Source organism: Euleptes europaea, chromosome 19 (genome assembly GCF_029931775.1).
Source record: "Euleptes europaea isolate rEulEur1 chromosome 19, rEulEur1.hap1, whole genome shotgun sequence".
Lineage (NCBI taxonomy): Eukaryota > Metazoa > Chordata > Lepidosauria > Squamata > Sphaerodactylidae > Euleptes > Euleptes europaea.
In genome coordinates, this window is record NC_079330.1 from 34,878,133 (window position 1) to 34,901,080 (window position 22,948).

At 47.8% G+C, this 22,948-nt stretch overlaps 1 protein-coding gene across 17 annotated transcripts in view; it reads right to left on the reverse strand.

Annotated features, from left to right (window-relative positions):
- Positions 1-22,948, reverse strand: part of MSI2 (musashi RNA binding protein 2) — a 565,100-nt gene that overhangs the window by 262,842 nt on the left and 279,310 nt on the right. For all 17 annotated transcript variants that reach the window (XM_056864848.1, XM_056864864.1, XM_056864857.1 and 14 more), the window contains exon 7: positions 17,339-17,387. In XM_056864848.1, the coding sequence (XP_056720826.1) occupies positions 17,339-17,387 (49 nt within the window). The remainder of the gene's footprint in view (positions 1-17,338; positions 17,388-22,948) is intronic.

The window sequence follows — 22,948 nt, forward strand, 5'->3', positions numbered from 1 at the left end:
ATTATTTCACCTGCAAATGTGAATTACAACTCCTCCCTGCATCAAAGAGACAGTACAAGGAGGGCTACCAGTTGAGGTGGGAGTGAGACAGACCAAAAATATTTCGAGGAAGGTAAAGTTAAGATGGCAACTCTAGGTGACATCCCAAAAACTTGCTTAATTTACTCCTTTAATTTTTCGATCAAAGAACATTAATGGAAAGCACCAGTTCTTCAACCCTGCTGGAAAAAGAATTACATTGTGAATGAGAGGGGAGGGCATGCAAATCATCAACTTTTCCCACTAAATGCACAGTTGAAGAATGTGATTTTTACACAAGAGGAAGGAAGGAAGGTGCTGCTGCTGATCAGAAAGCCAACTGATCACAACTCTCTGTTGCAAGCCAACGAGGGCCTACATAAGTTATGGCAACTTAAGCGCCGCACGCATTAGAAGTCGTTCACTACATCAGTGCTTCCTCATTCATCCTTGTACAGTATTCGAAGTGCATGTAAATGTGTCATGTATCATCACCACAATAAACCCAGGTAAGATTTATAGTGTCTCAGATCTTGAGGCACGAAGGGATTTCTGCAATAACCCAGCAAGCCCCTGTGCGGAAACCAAAGCAGAACTATCCCTACTCCCATTTTAAAACCACAGATCAGTACAAGATTGGGTATGTGGGGATGGCTCTGTTTACCCACACTCCATCTGCTACAGGTTTCATATGGATATTTGTACCTTACATGCTGAGGTATGCAACACCATTCTACAATTATATTACATTCTGCTGGACGTATTTAAACTTCTAAGCCAAATTCGACTCCATTTTAAAGGTTTAAAAAGGCAGCACGCATTTTTAAATAAATAGAACATAAAGATATGTATTAAAATATTTCCATCCAGCTTTTCCATCCAAAGACTCTCAGAGTAGCCACCAGTTGTAAACCCAATGTGGGGAAAAACAACTTGGTGTGGGTCTCATCTGCAGCCAGCCCTTCTCCACGTCCCCTCCCTACCAGCTGTGATCTACCTGTGGGGGCATGGCCTGCGTGTTAGACATGACCTAGGGCCAAACCCTCCCAGAGCTGTTATGAGCAAGTCAGCCCTGCTCAGCCAGAGAGCGGGCGCCCAGCACTGCAGAGGGCCTGGCGTGTTGCAGTGCTGACAAGACATGCAGTGCAACCCAAAGGCAAAAGAGAAATCAGAAGGTCATTTCAAGGTCTGTGCAGACCTCAGTTTTACTAGCAGAATCTGGAGGGTGCCCCAAATCTTCTGAATCCCCATTTTGCAAACTCCCACAGGGTGATAATTTTTTTAAGGTGCATGACTTTGTTTTTTGTTTTTTAACAAGACAGCAATAAACAAACAGCGGCAGCAATTCTTAATCGTTTTTACATAGTGTAGATAAAACCGTCAATTAGAATTTCAGAGGTCAGCCTCAGAAGTGAATTTCTGGCATCCTCACAGAACAATGAAAGGCTATTTTTCTCCTTAAAAAAAAATTATCCTGAGTCAGAGCTTAGACGGTATCTCATCAACAACATCATTCCTGTCTCCTCCAATAAACAGGGTGATTACACCAATTGGCCATACCTAGACAATTACTTGTGTTTATCAAGATGCACTGCAAGCCAAACGACACGTCTTTCTTTAATGGCAAAATCAGAGGAGGGGAGGGAGGCTGATGATGGGAGGAAAAGATTGCTCAAGGGTCACACTGCTCAGCTACGTCCCAAGAAGTCCTTCAAAAAAGTATTTGGGGCTATTTTGTGTTCACACATAACAAGACCAGTTGATTTTAGCGATGGGTAACCTGATCTCAGCTGGAATCAAGAATGGTTTTTTACTGACAAGTGTCAACATTGGGCACCCCCACCCCACCCCGCAAATATGTTGAACCTGTGGGCACTTTTGGAATTGAGAGTCAGTGTGGTGCAGTGGTTAAGAGTGTCAGACTAGTATCCAGGAGACCCAGGTTTGAATACCCACTCATACCATGGAAGCTTGCTGGGTGACCTTGGGCCAGTCACAGCCTCTCAGCCTAACCTACTTTACAAGGTTGTTGTGAGGATAAACTGGAGAAGAGGAGAATGATGTGGGCTGCTTTGGGTCCCCATTGGGGAGAAAGTTATGGCTGCCACTGGAGAAGGGATCAATCACAAAATGGCTGCTATGGGGCTGGGTCAGTCCCAAAACACTGGAAGGTTCCAAGCCAAGCTATGATGGAGGCCGTCATTCCCAAAAGGTTGTTCCCTGCAGACAAAGGTGATATCTCCTGGGTTCTTATGAAGCACCTCCTACTTCAGCGAAGGACAGGAAAGCCAGGATTGGCTCTTTGCTTTGATGTTGAGATACTTTGGGGAAGAAACAAGTGGGTATCGGGGGACACACTAGCGGATACCACATTGGGGAATCTCTGGTCTAGGCAACAGAATGATATTCCCTCTCTATTTCCAAATATCCTGTGTCAGTACTTATGATTGTGGTTGGTTGCCAGGAGAAAGGAGGAATCTCTCTCCCTCCTGTTTTTCTGCTTCCTTGGGAACCTCACCTCCTCCGTCAGGAACCTAAATGCTTGGTCACACTGGGATATACAGTTCCCAAGATTCCTGGAGACAGGATGTCTGATGTCCTGAGGACATGGCCCAGCATGCACCAGCTGCCTCAGCCACTGATGAAATGACAAGATGATCCACTGAGGGAGGGAGACCCCTCTCACCCATTGCCACAGCCATAGCACAGAACAAGGCTGTGGAGCAGGAGAACAGGCACCAGATTTGTGGCTTGCAGAAGATCAGTAGGAGTTAGCGTTGGCCATTTTGGATCCCTAGGTCGATTTCTGATGTGGTATGCCACCCCACCCCCAGATCCTGTCACTCTTTGATCTATTGGTCACTCTACCTATCCAAGGTGACCTTCAGGTTGGCACAGGGCAGAACAATCTACACATGGGCCTCTGGTCACCCAGAAGGGGCACGTATGAAGACTTTCATGCCACAACTCCAACAACCTGAGGTGTTTGGCGCAAAGTGTGAATGGTGGCAGTTGGTGCAGTGTTGGAGCGCTGGAAAAGGTCAATGCTACCTACTACTGGTGCTGGTTCTGCAGACCTGCTTGGCATTCACAGCAGGAACCAGTGTGCCTTCAGAGCTCTCTTACCTAATGAAGTTAGAAGGACATCATCTTGAGAGATCCTTTCCAGCCTGCAAGATCAATACACTACTGCTGAGTTAAGATCTTATCTAGGAGGCTGCAAGGATAACAAAATAACTCCCCCCTTCCAATTACTTAATCCTTTCCGGATTGATCCCTTTAAAAGGGGGGCTATCAACTTTGATAGAGTTGAGAGAACTCTCATAACACGCTGTTTAAGCCCATCCCAGTCTGATTTTGGGGGGCAGGGGGGAGTTCAAAAAACTGCAGCCTCGGATATGCTTTATTTCACTTGATCATAGCACTCTGGGGGATTACTAAACTGCCCGCCTCCATGTCCTTATTTGTCCACGGGTAGCTTCAGTGGTGAGTCTAAGAAGCCATGTGAACAGAAAGCATCGCTACCTGCTGAACTCCCAGATTACACAAGGCACCATTCACAGGGCAGAAGAGCAGCCCTGTGGGATCAGACCAAAGATCCATAATCCCACTTCCAGCAATGGCCAGAGAGGTGCTTTTGGAGGCTCACCAGTGAAAGCACCCTGTTCTCTGCCTCTCAGTTCTGACATTACTCAGCCTTGTAACCTGGAGGCTGTATTCCTATCACAACTATATTCCTATAAGGAAAGCCCCGCTGGATCAGATCAAGCTCCAACTAGCCCAGCATCTTGTTTCCCACAGTGGTCAGTATGATGCTTTCAAGAAGCCTCCATGCAGTGCCTGAAGGCAATGGGCAGTCCAAACTTCATTGCCTCTGGACATCGAGGTACCATTTCATGACATCTGGCATGACTAATAGATGGAGAGAGACCTCCCTTCTCTATGAATGTCTAGCCCGCTTTAAATCCCATATGAGTCTGCTTGGCAAATTAAGGCCCTGCACCACATCCACCAACTTTCTAAGGTGAGAAAGGTTCAAACCTGTGGTAGGTACGTTTCTGTCACCGCCCTCATTCGCCTGCACTTGATCAAGTGAGCAGTGGGAGAAAAAGTGTGTGTGGGGGGGCATTTCAGATGTTATGTCATTTCCTGATGATCACCTGGAAGTTGCTAGAGCATCATGGGGGTGGGGAAGGTTGTGACATTACTTCTGGGTAATCACCAGAAAATGACATCACAGCAACTGCGATGCTCCCCCTCCCCAGGCCCTACCCCCCCAAAAAAGCTCCCAGGTTTTGCAGCTGGAAAGGTGACAACCCAAAAATGGGCAGCCAGAAGAGACAGAAAGTGGAACTCTGCTGTGGAAACTCCCCTCACCCCCCCCCCCACACACACAGGAGTTTGGGGCTCTAGGCAAAAGCATCTCTTTCCACCCGAGTTATTTCTCTTATGGTTCGTTAGGAATTTTGTGCTTTTTTCTTCTTCCTGTGAATCCAAAGAGTAAGATTTTTTATGTGGTTGAGTTTTGATGGACTCTTTGAATGTGTTTAATTGATCGTTTTAATCAATGAGTTATTTCCTGTGACTTCTTCCCTTCTGCATACAGTCTCCCCTCTCTAAGAAGACAAAGAGCTGGTTTTTATATGCCGACTTTCTCGAACACTTAAGGGAGAATCAAACCGGCTTACAATCACCTTCCCTTCCCCTCCCCACAACTCTGTGAGGTAGGTGAGGCTGAGAGAGTGTGACTAGCCCAAGGTCACCCAGCAGGCTTCCTGTGGAGGAGTAGGGAAACAAATCTAGTTCACCAGATTAGCCACCACCGCTCACGTGGAGGGGTGGGGAAGCAAACCTGGTTCTCCAGATCAGACTAGATCGCTCCAAACCACCGGTCTTAACCACTACACCACGCTGGCTAAGGTCCTCACAACTATCAGGTTATGGTGGGAATCTAGTGACTTGCCCCATGCCATCCACTTGAAGTTGAGTGGATCCTGCCCCCCCCCCCAGCCCTAATCCAACCCTGAGCACACTGTTTAATGGCATTTTCATTTTGTTAACACCCACCTTGGGAACTATAGCTGAGAGGTGAGCTAGAAATCTCATAAGCAAACAAAGACACCATCTTCATTAGAGCTGCACATCATCTCTTGTGGCACTGAAATGAGTGGGGTTTGTGTAAAGGTGGATTGTGCTTGGTGGATTGTGCCCAAAGTCAACACAGCTCACAAAGAGGACAGAAGTCCACCAACATGACTAAAAGGGACTGTGCTATCAAACATGACCACTGGAACATCCCCATACAAAAGGCATACACCACCTTTCGCCTGGACGAGAGATTTAAACTTCTACTTAAACAAAAAGGGAGGTCTGGCATTAACTGGATTCACTCACTTTTGACTAATGCCTCCTTGATCGAAAATTGCCCATTTCCACTGAGCACAATCTAGACAGTGAAGGGAGGGAGAAAGAACCTTGGCCGGGCAAGGCCGAGACGCTTTCAAGGTCAACAACCTACGCTGAGAAAGGAAGAAAGAGAGCTGATGTGGAGGAGTGTGGATTACAGAGTACACAATTCTGGAAACATTGAACCATTTCATCCCCCTTTTCCCCCAGGAATTTTTAAAAAACTGAAATATTTGCAATACTAATTTTCAAAGCAAGTCTAAACTTATTTTACTGGCATTATTTGGCATATTTATGAAATTTAAAATTGTAAATGCCTTAATTCTACAAGCAAAACTGCAAATATACCCAATCCTAAAAAGTGAGCTTGCTATATTGGCATATGTATCTTGGATCTTGAGGACAGGAAAAAGAATTAAAAAGTGGAAAATAGCAAACAAAATATCTGTAGTAAAGAAAATGTTATTTGAACAGAAGAAGTCATAACAGAGCATATTTGGATATGGAGATAATCTTTGTAACACCGAAAACACTGAGTTCTTCAATAGTGAATTTGCTTGCTTGTTTTTTTGTTTGAGCTTGTATCCGACTCTATATCCTGGTCAAGGTTAGGCTCAGACCAGCTAACAGTCATAAAAACATAATATACCGTATTTTTCGCTCCATTAGACGCACCGTACCATAAGACGCCCCCCCCCCAGCTGGCTGTTGGGGCGGGGAACGCCGGCTCGCGTCGTTCTGGCGCGCCCAGATGCTCTGTGCGCCCCCCGCCTCCCAGCTGGCCATCGGGGCGGGGAACGCCGGCTCGCGTCATTCTGGCGCGCGGGACGCACAGAGCTGGGCGCACCAGAACGACACGAGCCGGTGTTCCCTGCCCCGACGACCAGCTAGGAGGCGGGGGGGGCGCAGAGCGGGCCCGCCCGCCTCCCAGCTGGCCGTCGGGGCGGGGAACGCCGGCTCGAGTCGTTCTGGCACACCCAGCCACTCTGTGTGCCCCCCCACCTCCCAGCTGGCCGTCGGGGCGGGGAACGCCGGCTCGCGTTGTTCTGGCATGCAGGGTGCACAGAGCTGGGCGCGCCAGAACGACGCGAGCCGGTGTTCCCTGCCCCGACGGCCAGCTGGGAGGCGGGGGGGCGCACAGAGCGGGCCCGCCCACCTCCCAGCTGGCCGTTGGGGCGGGGAACGCCGGCTCGCGTCGTTCTGGCGGCCCAGCCGGCTCTTTGCGCCCCGCCCGCCTTCCTTCCGAGCTAGAATATGCATCTTATGGACTGGGCTAGGGTCCATAAGACACACATTCACTCCATAAGACACACTGACATTTCCCCTCACTTTTGAGGAGGAAAAAAGTGTGTCTTATGGAGCGAAAAATATGGTACATACATTTAAAACATAATACATAGTTAAAAGCTAGGTCAAATAACAATAAATTATTAAATCAGTTGGCGCTATTTCACTGCAGAAGTCCATGGCGAGCCTGGGGAGTTGTAACATGTAGACTGAATTATATAAAAAAAGGGGGAACAGGAAAGGGAGGCCAGCTGAGATGGAAACCGTCGCTGCCCTCAACCGTAGGCCTGGAGGAACATCTCAGTCTTACAGGCCCTGCGGAAGTGCGCTAGATCCCACCGGGCCCTGGTCTCACTAGAAAGAAGAGTTCCACCAGGCTGGGGCCAGGGCTGAAAAAGCCCTGGCTGAGGACACTCGGAATTGTTTTCGGGCTGGGGACCACCAGCAAGTTGGTATTCACCGAGGATAGTGCGCTCTGGGGGGCATACCAGGAGAGGCAGTCCTGAAGAGGCGAAGGTCCCGGACCGTTTAAGGCTTTAAAGGTCAAAAACAGCACCTTGAAACTGATCCGGTACTCCACCTGGAGCCAGTGCAGTTGTTGGAGCACTGGCTTAATATGTGTCCTCAGCGGGGTCCTTGTGAGGACCCTCGCTGCCACGTTCTGAACCAGCTGATGTTTCTAAATCAGTCTCAGGCCAGCCCTACGCAGAGCAAGTTACAGTAATCTAGCCTGGAGGTGACTGTCGTGTGGATCACCATGGCTAGGTCGGGGCGGCAGAGACAAGGCACCAGCTGCCTAGCCTGGCGGACATGGGAGGATGCCGCCTTAGCTGAGGCTGTGGACCTGTGCCTCCATACAGCACACTAACAAGGGGACAAATTTTGTCACATTTAAAAAACAAACATATGCTTGAAAATATGTGTTATCCTGCTGCATTATATTCAGTAATCATTAACTACTGCTGTGATGTTTTTACATTTAAAAATTATTTAAACTACACATTTTGAGCGAGTAAATCTTTGTCTTACAAAGCATACTATTCATTCCAAAAGAGTAAATATTTCATAAAAGTTTTTCCCCTAGTTCTTCTCAGAATCTCCAATTTTTCCACTGAATTTTTTAAAGTCTTACAAAGGAAAAAGAACAGATCCCCTCCCAATATTTCCACCCCCCCATATTTCGATTCCCTCCCCCAGCCTTGAACGCACACATGAAGCTGCCTTATACTGAATCAGACCATGGATCCATCAAGGTCAGTATTGTCTACTCAGACTGGCAGCAGCTCTCCAGTTTGTGAAGGAGAGGTCTTTCACATCACTTACTATCTGGTCCTTTTAACTGGTGGTGCTGGGGGTTCAACCTAGGACCTTCTGCATGCCAAGGAGATGCTCTACCCCTGAACCACAGCCCCTCCCCTGACCTTCACATCTTTAGTAGACAAGAAGCTAGGACAACAGCCAGTGTGGTGTAGTGGTTAAGAGTGGTGGACTCTAATCTGGAGAACTGGGTTTGATTCCCCGCTCCTCCACATGAGCGGCAGAGCCTAATCTGGAGAACCGAGTTGGTTTCTTCGCTCCTACACACAAAGCCAGGTAGGTGACCTTTAGCTAGCCACAGTTCTCTTAGAGCTCTCTCAGCCCCACCTACCTCACAAAGTGACTGTTGTGGGGAGAGGAAGGGAAGGAGATTGTAAGCCGGTTTGATTCTCCTTAAAAGGTAGAGAAAATTGGCATATAAAAACCAACTCTTCTTCTTCATATGCCATGAACTCCCCACGCAACCTTAGACAAGGCACTATCAACCTCATTCCCCGGCTGCAAAATGGTAACCTACTTTACATGGTTGTTGTAAGAATTCAAAGATAACGCGTGATACACCTTAAACACCTGAACATATTACCCATTATCTATTATTATTCTTTTAAAATCTTTCTTTCTACGAAGAAAGAAAGAACCCCCCTGAACTGTGCAGGGGGTTGGACTAGATGACCCTGGTGGACCCTTCCAACTCTATGATTCTATGAAGATGGGTGTGGAATTCGCTAAGCTTTTGGATTCGGGGGTGAGTTCCCAGGGGCTGCCTTATAACAGAAGTGGAACTCTTCAGCTGAAAGCATTTGTGGAAGAGATGCCTACCAGAGCTTCATGTGTTGAAGAAGAGGACAGACTTCCTGCCCCCTGTCCTGAGAGCCCTTCATGCTGTTAACAGAAATGTTCGACGGTGGAATGCGCTGCCTCGGAGGGTGGTGGAGTCCCCATCTTTGGAGGTCTTTAAGCAGAGGCTGGATGGCCATCTGTCGGGAGTGTTTTGATTGTGGGATCCTGCATGGCGGGGGAAGGGTTGGGGTCACTGGGGATGTGGGGGGAGGTAGTTATTAATTTCCTGCATTGTGCAGGGGGTTGGACTAGATGACCTGGTGGTCCCTTCCAACTCTATGATTCTATGTGCTGTTAACAGCAGTGTGTGTGTGTGTGTGGGGCAACTAAGCAGGGGTGAGTCACATTAGGTAATAATCTGCCTTTCCTGAGAAGTGGACAGTGCTGCCCCCGCCCCCCCCTCCCCACACACACACACAAGCACCAGGGACTCATATTTAGCTCACATCTCCTGAGCCCCAGACAGAAGGAACGTGTCTGTGACAAACGCCCACTGGGGCCTGTCTTTCGCCTGCATCTTGACAGGGTTGGCATAGCTGGCCCTGCTGATAAGATGTTGTGGAATGGAAGCAAAATGGTTCCCTGGGCAACAGCTCGATAAAGAGGCCGGGTCTCCAGGGGGATCTTGCCCCAGCTAGCCAGCGCTCTTCATCTTCTCCCTGGACTCTTTGGGCTGCCTGGTTTAGCTAGCAAGCCCAACCGTGCAGATGGGCCCATTTGTTCCTTACTCACTGGGAGCTCAAGAACCATCAAATTTTTAGCATTTCCCAAACTAATTGCTTGCCCTCAATTCTAGAAATCTTTCATGCAGCTCAAGGCCACAAGGCTAAACATGCAGAGAGACACTGTGGAGACTGGCCATAAAACAAAGATTATAAAAATGAACTGGAGCCAATAAAAAGTCTTCTGAGCCCAAGGAAAATGCTTTTGCTGGTTTGCCTTACAGGTCCCGGATGAAGTCAAAGGTGTCCCTCCATAAACGTGGCCCTAATCAGCAGTCGTTGACTCTGCTCCAGATAAGATAACAGGAAAGATGTTTTGACAGGAGAATCTGCCCTGGGAGGTCTTGTCACTCATGCTCACACCTGATAACACCGGGTTTCCAAAACACAGCATCCCTCCTTCTTCTGGAGGGTGCTGGGCGAATGATTGACTGGAATTTGGTCTTAGCATTAAATAAGATAACATGTGATGAGCTGGGGGATGTGATGGTGCAGCAGTAGGACAACACTGCATGAATACATGAGCACAAAAAAGGCAAATCCCACCCACCCTTCCTTCCTGGCCTTCCCCTCTCCATAAAGCTCTGAGACTAGAAGCAATTTCTGCTGGCAGAAAACTGCTGGGGGAAAGCATTCTGGGGGTAGGATTGCCAGCTCTGGAGTGGAGCTGGGGAGGGTGGGGTTTGGGGAGAAGAGGGGCCTCAGCAAGGTATAATGCTAGAAAGTCCACCCCCAAAGCAGCCATTTCCTCCCCAGGGAACTGATCTCTGTAGTCTGAAGATCAGCTGTAATGCCAGGAAATCTCCAGGCGCCACCTGGAGGTTGGCGACCCTATCTGGGGGCAGGGACAGGAGAGGGAGAACAGGTCTAAATCCCCCTCCCATGTTGTATTTTAAAATACCCACAACCCTGTATGATTCCCATCCTGACATGCAAAACATGCCATCACACGCCTCATCTATGCTTCATGCTGATCCAGGAATTTGCATTTCTGTCGCACAAACACCTGCCCCACAGTGACCTTGGCTCTTCCCCAGCAACACAGCGAGCAGGGATCACGGCACGGTTCTGCCTTCTTCTTTGCACAGCGCTTGGCTGGCAATGTCCTTGATGCTCTTGTCCTGTCCTTGCGCACACAGGGACCAGTGGGCTGAGGAGGGCGCGACTCTGCTTGTGGCCGCATGGTTAGTCCCATTTTACTGATGAAGAAACTGGAGCTCAAATTCTGACTGGCACCATTTGAAATTTAAGCCCTTTACACAGGATCCTGAGCTGGTCATTTTTACTCCGGTTCTCCGCCTTGATGCGGCATCCCCTTGGCACTGAGCAGAATAAGTCACAGGGAGTGAGCTGCAAGCACCATGCTGGGGGACGAAGCAACCCTCCCCTGACCAGCCATCTCGCATTCTAAGAAGCGGCTGTCCTTGTGCGAAAGTGCCAGAGTCTGTAACACACCCCGATCTTCACCCCAGTGCTTTAAACATGCCCCTGGCAGGCTCCTGAGACAAACCCGCCACACACATGACTCCAGGACGCTGACACTTTTGTGGCTTAGAAGACAATAAAAGCAGGCATCAGAGACGTGCCCTTCTCCAATGCCGAAGCGGCTCCAAGCTGGAGACACAAAACGACGCGCCTCCCCTGAGGTCTGTTTCCACTTGGAAGCAGAAACCGCACGGCAGGCCGGGCCCACCCCCACCCCTTTCCTGTTTAAACATGTTTCACATAAAACACAGCTGGGAGCATGGGATGTGACATGCACGTTCAACGGAGAGGGAATCACTACTGGAATGATGCAACAGCCAGGCCTACTTCTCACGGGGGACGAGGGAGGAAATCTGGGAATGGGCTATAGAGCTTCAGTCTGTTATTTGTAGAAGCGGAGTGAAAAATGCATGCCAAAAGCTCCTGGCCCTTAGAAAGCCAAGGAGAAGGATGAGCGGGAACCTGGCTTTCTGAACATCTAATCAAAGGATTTTTTTAAAAAATTATGTTTTCAATTATGCGAGTCCCCAACTTCAATGGTACAGTCCAGACACCCACCCTCGGTGAAAGCTAAGCCCAGATATGTGGAAGGAGGGATAAGAACATGTGTGGCTCTTTAAAGAGGACAACCCTCTACTGATACATGCTCAGAGACAGCTTAGACCAGAGTCTGGAACCTTTTCAAGCCTGTGAACATCTTTGGAGTTCTGACACGGTGTGGTGGGTACAGCCACAGAATGGCTGCCACAAAATGTCAGGCTATGCATAACTCCTAAGGTACCTCTTCAACATTTCAGGCAGAATCTCCGTGTAATAGGATGCCTTTTAAAATGAAGACGCACAGTAACACAGCAAAGATCCTTGTGTTGTGGTGGCAGCTGTCACTAAAGCAATAAAAAAAAAACCCCACAGAAAATCAGCAGTCCTGCTGGGCAAAAGCCCCACCCGGCCCCACCCACTTTCTAGAAACACTTGGTAAGTGCCAGAAAAGGTGTTGGCCAGTGCCATGGCGCCCATGGGCACCACGTTAGGGACCCCTGGCTTAGACAGAGCCTGACCACCTAACTCAGGATCAGTTTCAGTTTATTTATTTACAGTCATTTGACCAGCAGATAAACATTGTTAAAATTGATCAATACAGAGCCAGGATTACAATTTTGATGCGCTTACCCAAGCGCTACCTAACTCAGTACTATTTACTCCGATTGGCAACAGTTTGCTGGGATCTTTCCCCACAACTGCTCCCTAAGGGGTGTCCAAGACTGAAGCTGGGGCCTTTCTCATGCCAGACAGATGTTCTGCCTCTGAACTACAGTCCTTCCTGAGCTGGGTGTTCATAGAACCATTCACATAGGGCTTCCTTGGCCAGTCCACACGGTGCCACCAGAAACAGACGGATGGCCTCCTGCTCAGCAAGCAACAACGGTGAGGCTCCGTTTGCAATGTTAGATGACCGCTGGGAGGCCTGGTGTAAACCAATGCTCCCCTGGTCAGGTAACTGACCTCCATGGGCTCTGGCTGACCCGCCTTGTATACCAGATCAACCAGAGACTAGGCTGCTATGATCGTGATGTACAAGGCAGGTCAGCCAGAGACCATGCAGCTCAAATATTTGACCCTGCGGGAGGGCTGATAAGCTCTCTTCTCTGCCTGCAAATTTGGGCCACAAGGATTTACTGCAGAGAGATTACCCAAGTTCCTGAAAACCACAAAAAATGCAGGGCTGTTTTGTAATCTTTCTTCCAAGACAGCAGAGGCACCAATCCACACACGGATTGAACCACTGGCTGAGCCCAAGACCAGTGAGATCCACACTGTGCAGCAAAGCATTGAGCAATAGCTGCACATTGATGTGCAATCAAACCATGCAATTGATACAAAAGACCAGCACCCAAGTTGTTCCAGCACTGATGCTCTTTCAGGAGTAAAACCCATTCAAGTCTGACTGTGCCCTGCTGTCCTGATTGGTACAAGGGATGCCGTGTTGCTGCACAGGCTGCCCACAGAGTTGAAGCAGCAGCTCCACACGATGTGAAGAAAAACACTAGAAACAGCAGCTGCAAAGAGTGGCAGTAGTTCAGGCCATAAGCCATTACTTCTCAGGAGGGCTGATCCTTCTGGCCAGCTCGCTAGTTCTATACACAATTACTGCTAAAACAATTAAACAGGACTGTGACTAGAGCCATAGTTGCCAAAGACACAAATCCCTTCGCAAGCAAGATGGCCGTTTTATATCATTATCATTACTACAGGTATTCTGGAGTCTTTTAAAAGTCTTCTTTTTTCATAATTTCATCTTGATTGTATCCAACAGCAGGCTGTTAAACCTTGCTAAGAATCCCTACCCTTCTAGCCAAAACCGAAAGCAGCACTTCTATTCCAGATTTGTAGGTCACAATTGCTGACCCAGAAGCTCTCCGCAACTTCGAGAGCCAGTGAAAGACAGGCAGGCACATAAGTGGAGGGTTCCCTCTGCAGAATCCACTCTTTTTTCTGCATTTGAAGCGAAGAGGGAGGGAACAAATAGTTTGGGGAGGGGGTGAGGTCTCATGGCTATCCCACGCTGTCAATCAGCATGAACTGGAACTTGGCTTCTTCACCCCAATTGAGGCGGTTGTGGGAAGGAGGATCCCAAGGCCTTCATGATCAACTAGGGCCATGGTTCTCCAGCAGGCTACGGCTTGCCTGGAGCTCAGCTGCCAGGAAGTCCAGTGCCCAGGTGACAGCAGCCTCATTCCATCCACAACAACCTGAGAGATCCTTGTCGGATGGCAAAACATGAAGCTCCGAGGAGAGTGAGAGGAGGAAAGCTACTGCAGTTGCACTTAGGGGAAGCGGCAGGTGAGAAAAAGTGCCAACAAAAAGTTACTGTACTCTGCCTCAAGGGCATTAATTAATCCTTTCCAGAAAAAAAAAACTTTACTCCCTTAACAAGAAGAATCAAGCCCTAGAATGTGACATCAAAGTGCCTGTGCCATTTTCCATTCCCAAGCTTGTCACCTCTGCGCCGCCTGTGGGGAACGGTGCACGGGCCCACACAAGGCCTGTTTGGCTGCTTTCCTGTTGAACATCTTCTCATTAGGTCTCTGCAAGCTGTCATGCTTTCAGATTAAAATGAAAAGAATTCAGCCCAAGAAAGCAAAAGCCATGCTGAACAGGTAAGAGCAGGAAGGAGGGAAGTGGAGCCTTTTCAAGTGCCAGCATCGGGAGGCCTCCTCAACACAGAGTGAGCTTTTGACGCGCTTCTCCATCAGGATGAGAAGCATCCAAGGAGACTTCTCAAACCCACCCGGAAAGGGGGCTTATTTCTTGCCTTCAAGAAGACAGAGAGGCAAACATGAAAGTCCATCAGCTTCCCCAGGGGTCTGCTTACAGGGCACACATAATGCAGTGATTTGAAAGGATGCAGAGAACTCTTACTGGAGCAGAAGTGAACCACAAAACAACCCACAACCCATATGCTCCCTATTCTCTCTGAGCTCTAGTTTGGGAAACTCTGAGCCCTAAAGCCTTTTGTTTGGTAATCATAACATAGGGTCACCAACTCTAACTGGCATATGATGGGAAATGTTGGGGGTGGTACCTGGGAAGAGTACAGTTTCAAGGGATGTGATGTCACATCCTTTGTGAAGCTCTAGGAATTTCCCCAGTCTCTATGATGTATATGATGTAAATTCTGGGTTTAGAGGTTGTGACAAGGTTTAGAGGCAGTGACATCACTTCTGGGTGGCACACTAGGAATCCCTAAAATCTCTATGGTTTCTAGCACAGAGATTGGGGAAATTCCTCAAATGTCACCATCAATACTACCCCCCGCCTTGGTCATTTTCTCTCCCACTCCTCAAATAATCGAGGATGGGGAGGGAAAACAGACACATTCCAAGCTTCCCATTGCTTGGAAGGTCTTTGGGCTTCAAAACAACTGGTTCTCCCCATCTTCATTATCCCATCAGCTGCAAGCATCTCAAACCAATGCAAGCATCTCAAACCAACCAGGAAGTCCACAAACAGCTGCTTTGGCCAATCTGCTACAGTTCTGTAGCAGAACTCACAAGGCCCTGCTGATCATTCTGTCTCGTAGCAAAACAGGCATCACTCTATGTATTAAACTTTGGTCTACTACAGAGAGGTAACAAACAAAGGCAATGGAAAGAGCCAGACCTATCAAGCACTTCTTGACATCAGGCCTCTCTGGGCACCTGCAGCTGGATGGTACACCCAGTGATAGAAGCCTTTTCCTGCTCAATGCAAGTCACAGAGTCGGTTTTCCAGCAATGGTGGGCTTGGGGCTGGGTGGAATGAGGCCAAAGCTCAGAGGGCATCTGTGTATGAGGGGGCTCCTGTGGGCTCCTGGTGGGGGGCTGGCTGGGACATGAGGTGAATAAGGCAGGGCTGGAAAACAAATGAGACCCACTGTGACTGTCAGGGAGGGAGACATATCAGCTCACACACATGTTGACTTGGAGAGCACTAATCATCCCTGGTGTAAACAAAATCAGGAAAGACAACTCCCTCCCTTTCTTCTCATTCTCCTATCTATATTATCTATATGATGGCAGCCATCGTGAGATGTCGCTTCCAGAGTGCAAGAATGATACACTCTGCAGCTGTCGGGGTTTTAAGTTGTCTGGCACATTTTTCTAGCCCATGTATAAGGATACGGGATACACACCCTACAGGCCTTGGTGTTACAGATAGGGTTGCCAACCTCCAGGTGGTTAACTAGAAACAAAGAGGATAACCTATGCTGGAACTAGTGGAGACTGTTGGAGAAGGCGGCACGTGGCTCAATAGTAAAACTAAAGTAAACCCAAATTGGGATATATGTATGAAAAGAACTGCCAGGGTGATTAATTCTAAACCAAAACAATATTAATACACCAACATCAAATAATTAGCATACATCAAATAATGCACAGGAACTTGAGGGAGGTCATATAATCTGTGTTGAACTGCACACGGAAACCTCAAGCTACAAACAAGGTGAATAAGGATACAATGTATACAATGTTACAATGTATAAGCCTCAAACAAACTGAAAAAATTGATACAGTAAAGAAAAGTTGAAACAAGCCTCACCAGGCTTATATACAATGTATTTAAAGGTGGAAACAAAAGCCTCACCCGGCTGAAGCCTCACCGGGCTGTTATTATAAAGAACAAATGAAATAATTGGTGCAAAAGCTTAAAGTCATAGTCCATAATTCGACACAAAGAAAACCTGAGCCGGTGGATGAACAGGTGGGTACAAAGCAAGGACGTGTAACATTGTATACATTGTATCCTTATTCGCCTTGTTTGTAGTTTGAGGTTTCCGTGTGCAGTTCAACACAGATTATATGACCTCCCTCAAGCTCCTGTGCATTATTTGATGTATGCTAATTATTTGATGTTGGTGTATTAATATTGTTTTGGTTTAGAATTAATCACCCTTGCAGTTCTTTTCATACATATATCCCAATTTGGGTTTACTTTAGTTTTACTATTGAGCCACGTGCTGCCTTCTCCAACAACCTCCAGGTGGTGGCTGGTGATCTCCCGCTATCACAGCTGATTTCCAGGCGACAGAGATCAGTTCACCTGGAGAAAATAGCCGCTTTGGAAGGTGGACTCTATGGCATTATACCGCTTTGAAGTCCCTCCCCTCCCCAAACCCCTCTCTCCTCAGGCTCCACCCTCAAAATCTCCAGGTGTTTCCCAACCTGCAGCTGGCAACCCTAGTTACAGACACTGCTGTCCCACCAGGACCAATGATTAGATATCAGGGAGACTGGAGAGAGTTTTTAACATGCCAGGCATTTGGAAAAACCTCACTCCTGGTTTCATCCAGGGCAAGTGAAGTGACAACAGAGACAAGGTCACTGAAGCAAGAGGTTTCTCATCTCTCCTTTTGGCTCAAAAGCCTACCCAGTCTGTACCAAGACAAGACATCAAGGCCGGAAAGAGCAACACGGCCCTCAATGACTCTGGGCTCTGAGCTGCTGGCCTCCCAAGTCTGTTGGAATAAAAGTGCAACAAATTCTGCCATCCACTAAATGCTGATTCACAAGTCGCAGCTAAATCACGGCTTCTTTTAATAAGGGGAGCTGCCAAGAGCTGGTCTCTGGGGATCAAATTACCTGTGCTTAGTCACCTGTGCTTAGTCACACTGTACACAACACACCCCCAACAGTCCAGAAAAGAGCCCCTGCAACTTGCCAGCATCAGGCCCATCTAAAGGGAAAAACGAACCTCATAGCTGGGGATCAGTTTCCCCCTCTTACCTCTGTGTCTGTTGGTGGTCTTGTCAAACATAAGCATGGCATCCTCTACCTGCCAAGACATAAAAGGAAGGAAGAAGCTTAGCTCAGTATTCTTTAAAAAACAGTCTTAAGATGCTTAAAATCCAATTAGGAAGTAATTAAGGAGGTACAGGAGCGAGGAGGCCCAGGTCTTAAGGATACAACATGGTGCAGCCTTGCTGAGGCTAAGTGGGAATGGATCGGGACTGAAATCTGGATGGGGAAAAATTGGGAGCTCCATGGAAGAGAAAAGTATGCACTTAATAACTATTTTTGAAGATCAAAGTAAGGTGAATGAGCTCTCAAGGCTCTCCTCCTCTGCATGACATCAGGAACCCGTGAAGCTTTGGACACACAAATCTAAATGGAATGAAATTCTATGAACTCATCAAGTGATACTTGGTGTCTCCTGAAATGTATGTTCCTTCTGAATGTAGTCTCGGATTTATCTGAACTTGAATCGCATTGGTAACTAACCCACCAACTCCCCATAAGGATTCCACAGAGCCATGCATTTTTCTCCTTTTGCCCTCAGTACCCTGTACAGGCCATGACCCAGGCTAGGCTGATCTCGTCAGATCTCAGAAGCTAAGCAGGACTGCCCCAGCTTAGCACTTGGATGGGAGACCGCCAAGGAAGTCCAAGGTCACTACGCAGAGGCAAGCAGTAGCAAACCACCTCTGTTCATCTCTTGCCTTGAAATCCCTACAGGGTCACCATTAATTGGCTGTGATGTGATGGCACTTTACACACACACACACAAACACCCTGTACAGTGAGATAATCCAAACCATCAACAGCTTCCAGATTGAGCAGAACACAGGCCTACCCAATCTCTCCAGCACTCTACCCTGTATGGCGGTAACCTGCAATCTTTTCAGACCTGGGGCTCATGTTGCACACCAGCCTATAAAATGGAACCCGGTTGCATTGGGAAACATACATAATTGGTGAACGTACCTACCCTGTAGACACGCTGGTTCTAACCAGGGAACCAGGCATTGTAGCATTTCCACATGCTCTCTCTGCTATCATTCTACTTATCCTTAAAAACAAAGGCAAAGAGTGGCAATCTTGTGTGTCACTAACGTGTCCGACCTTTGGGTAGGCATTGAAGACCAGGCACCACACCATAATGATTACTTAGTTTTGTTTCTAACTATGAGAGCAGTTGTCACATTTTGAGTAGCTCTTTTATTGTGCTCCTGCAGCTGGCCCTTGGATTCTGCTCATTCTGCAATTCTCTTCAAAGAATCTGGGGGCAGGTGATGAGAAAGGCCTCTGCTGGAGACCCAGGAGAGCTGCTGCCAGTCAGAGTACCCGATACTGAGCTTGATAGAGCAACAGTCTGACTCAGTCAAAGGCAGCTTTGTGTGTTTGACTGCATTAGCTCACCCACCTCCTCCTGCGCCAGCTGCATTCATAGCAACGACTCCTCTTGACTATTCCCATTGCCCATGGGGCTCACTTCACCTTGGTCTGTTCAAGGGCTGCCAGCCCAGTGCAGGCACCCAGTTGAAGATTGTGTGTGTGTGTGTGTGAGAGAGAGAGAGACCTACCTGATTGGTGTCTCACCAACGCCACACCATCACTTCTGGCACAAACTGGAAGTGACATCATTGCGTTGGTGCACTGCTCTAGGATTCACCAAACTTTGAAGAATCTTAGAACATCGCAACGACACAATACCCCCCACCACCACCCTCTCGAGCAGAAGCAGGAAATGGGAAGTCTAGGGCAGGAAGTCTCCTGCTATAGCCCGGCTACCCTAGCCTGTTCCCCAGACTTTTCTACTGCACCTCCTATACTGTGGAAGACATGTGGGGCTCAGCTTTTTTAGCAAGCCTCTTCCTCAATGGACATACTTTCAGTGATGCTTTTCAGACTGAGTTTGGGTGTTAATGCTTGACTTATTGCCCCCTTAAGCATCTGATATTTCTCCCCAATAGACAGCCAAAATAGTTTACAGTGTTCTCTCCTCCATTTTATCCGTACAACAACAAGCCTGCAAGGTAGGTTAGGCTGAGAGAAACAAAGGTCACTGTGCAAGTTTCTATGGCAGAGTGGGGATCCAGACCTGGTTCTCCCAGATCCTAGTCTGACACTCTAACCACTATACCACGCTGGCTCTCGATGCCATGGGCTATTAGCTAAGACAGGCAAAAATATTTTAAACAAAGCAACTGTTGCCATGTCAATATTGCACAGGCTTTCATGAGGCCTTGTTTGCAGGTGGGGCTGACTGACAACACTGAAGACCAATGGGACAGTCTCTTATTTTACACTGGGCGCTCTGCATTTCTGGAGGTTTACTGACATGGCCAGCGTCCCTCTCATTGAGTGGTCTGCAGCTAAGCCATCTCTGTCTGGGTTAGAGGACCATTGCCGCAGTGCGCCCACTGCTCATTAGAGGACCGCTGGTAGTGGTAGTGGAAAGTGATGTCAAGTTGCAGCCGACTTATAGCGACCCGTAGGGTTTTCAAGGCAAAAGACATTTAGAGGTGGTTTGCCACATGGCATCTGGATAAAGGCAGCTGTCTCACAATGTGCCCACACAGTGCCCCTAGAGAGGGAGAACATGGAGCAGAGACAGAAAGACTGGCCCCAGAGACTCAATGGGCCCTGTCCAAGACCCACAGAAGAAAAGAGAGCACCCTGTAATTAATGGAAACACGACAGCCGACACCTGGGCTGCAAGACTCAATGGAACCTGAACCAGGAGAAGTCAAGATAGGTGATGAATTCTGCGGCCAGGATCCTGCAGCCTCCCACAAGGAAGAGTGCTCCCCCCCGCCCCCGGAGTGGCATCCTTCCTCCTAGCCTTCCATTCTGGAGAAGCTGCTAGAGAGAGACCCGATTGCTCCCCTCCAGCTCAGCTAAAGGCAGCCTAGCTTTCCACGCCCAAACCTATAACTCTGGAAAAGATGGTGAAGAGGCCAGACTGCTCTCCCAGATAAGCAGGGGCACACGTCGGAGGCCGGCCACTAGTGGTTAGAGTGTCAAAGTAGGATCTAAGAGAATCAGGTTCGAATCCCCACTCTACCATGGCCTCTCTCTGGGTGACCTTGGGCCAGTCACCCATTCTCAGCCCAGCCTACCTCACAGAGTTGTGGTTGCGAGGACAAAATGGAGGAGAGGAGAATTATGTAAGCCCTCTTGGGTTCCCACTGGGGAGAAAGGTGGCTTTTTAAATAAAGAATAAATAATAAACATAAAAGGTGGGAGTGAGAAAAAGAAAAAGCTCAAACGTCAGAAACTAAAATCTGAAGCAATTGTTGCTGCTGGTGCAACTGGAGGGGTCTCTTGGCCCAACCTCACTGCATCTCCACGACATCTCCTCTGTTCCATCTGAAGTCTTACTCCTGGGAGAACCGCATGTCCCATTAGAAGCGCATGTGCCATTAGAATTATGAAGTCTTACTCCTTGGAGAACCACATGTCTCCTTTCTCCCTTTCTGTTAAACCTCCAGCCTGAAGAAGCGATGAAGTGAATGCAAAAGCTCATTCACTACTGTGTGACAAAGGCCTTGCCCTGCAGTGGCGTTCGGATCAAACCATTCCTGAAAAAGGAGCAGCCCTCCGCCAAAGACTCTTTTGTCTCCTGAAATCTGAGCCCCCTTCTCCTCTGCGCCCCCTCCCCATTTGCTCAGGCCACTGAGGGAGAGTGGGGCCGCAGCCTGGGAAATTTAGCCACTGAACCAAGAGAGATTCCAGAGAGGTGGTTGGGAGGGAAAACCTGCTCAGGCACAAAGGCCTTCTGAAAGGCAACAGGAGAGGAGAGAAAGGGGGGGGGTCACATTTGCATCACTTCTGGAATTTCTACTTCAGAGAGGAGAAGTCTGAGTGACTTAAGGTATCTGAGTGTGACAAAAATGGCTTTCAAGTTTTGCTGGCATTTGCATGATTTATTCCACCTATGTTTAATTTGCGCAGCCACACCTAGATTCAGAGCTACTCTTTAAGAGAGAGAGAGCTCAGAAGTCTTTTCATCGCCATCCTTCATCTGCCCCCTCCTCCCCAACTACTGCCCCAGGCCTGTCCCCCCTGAGCAGGCCAGGCAGGAAATTTTATTAACCAACTGCTATGCCCGTAAAAAAGTGTCCAGAGAAATTTGTCTAAAAACAAGGCACTTGTAATTGTCTTTACCAAAAAAGGTGATTCAATAAAAAGAATTAGATTTTGTTTTTAGAAGGTAGCAAGCAGTAAAGAAAACCCCGTGGCTTGTCATGTTTCATTTAGCTCTGTCGACGCAGACAACTTTGCTTGATCTTGAAAGACTCAGGGCCAAACCTGATGTGATGGTGTCCTCATGGCTGCCAAAAGGATGCCATTTTAAAATGATGTGAAGGCCCGATCCTGACTGGACCTGCAGCATGACAGGCTGAAGTGCTCTTGTGGCAGCTACGAGGATGCCATCATGTCCAGTTTGGCCCTCAGAAACTGGAGAAGGCTGAGGAAACATTTCTCCTTTGCCTTTTCACAGATGCTGCTGGGTGCTGATGCATTTTACAGCTGTTTTCTCGCATGGAGAGTTAGGCAGATAAACACCACTTAGAGGAATACCCAGTTTTTATCCAAAGAACACAGGAAGAGCTTAAACCAGAAAACACGAATAAGTTTATTGGTTGGTTTTTGACTGCAATAGTTTTGCCCTGGATCTTCTAAAGGGTTTTCATAGATACATAGTTCTTTGTTGAGCCTAGAACTTTCTCACATTGAGTCTACTCCCACAACATAATACCTGAGAGTATCAAATGAAATGGGGTCAGTGGCCGTTAGAGAAATAGCTAAATCACTGTACCACCAACCTCTATCACCTAATTCAATGGCAACTGGCTAATATCCATCAAGTGTGGTGTACCATTATCTGTGAGATCCAGGTTCAAATCACCACTCAGCCACGGAAGCTTACTGGGTGACCATGGGCCAGTGGCTTTCTCTCAGCCTAACTTACCTCAGAGGGTGGTGGGTAGGAGGATAAAATAGAGGTGGGGGAATGATTTTGTAAGTTGCTTTGGGTCCCTGTTGGGAAGAAAACTGGGGCACAGATATCTCAATAAATAAATAGTGTGATCAGTAACATTATCAGCTTGTACTCAAGTTAAAAAAAAAAAAACCCACCACAATTCTGTAAGTATCCACCTGGCTGAAGTGCAATTCAGATAAGGGTGGATGCAATTTAAAGAGCATAACCAAGTTTGGTACTTCCTTCAACATTTCTGGACCACGTGAGCAGAGATTCTAGCCAGATCTCACACTACAAACTTCTAGAAAGTGAAGGAGGCTAGCTCCGTTGAAGGTAGCAGCTCTCTTGACTCCTCCAAGTGCCCTGGTCTGCAACCTATTACAATTTAAGTGCCAAGCAATGTCAAAGTTCAGAGCAAGAGCTCAAACAGTCAGTATAAGAGAGGCTATTTACACAACTAAAACTATACAGTTTGACATTACTGATAAGCGACATTCTTAATAATGCCATAATTTTTCTGCAGCTCAAACACAAACTGTTGAAAGTCTTTTACTAGGAAGTGGCACACACGAGGTCTCACAAGAAGTAATAAATATACACAGGAGAACCCTGTGCCAGCTGTTTTG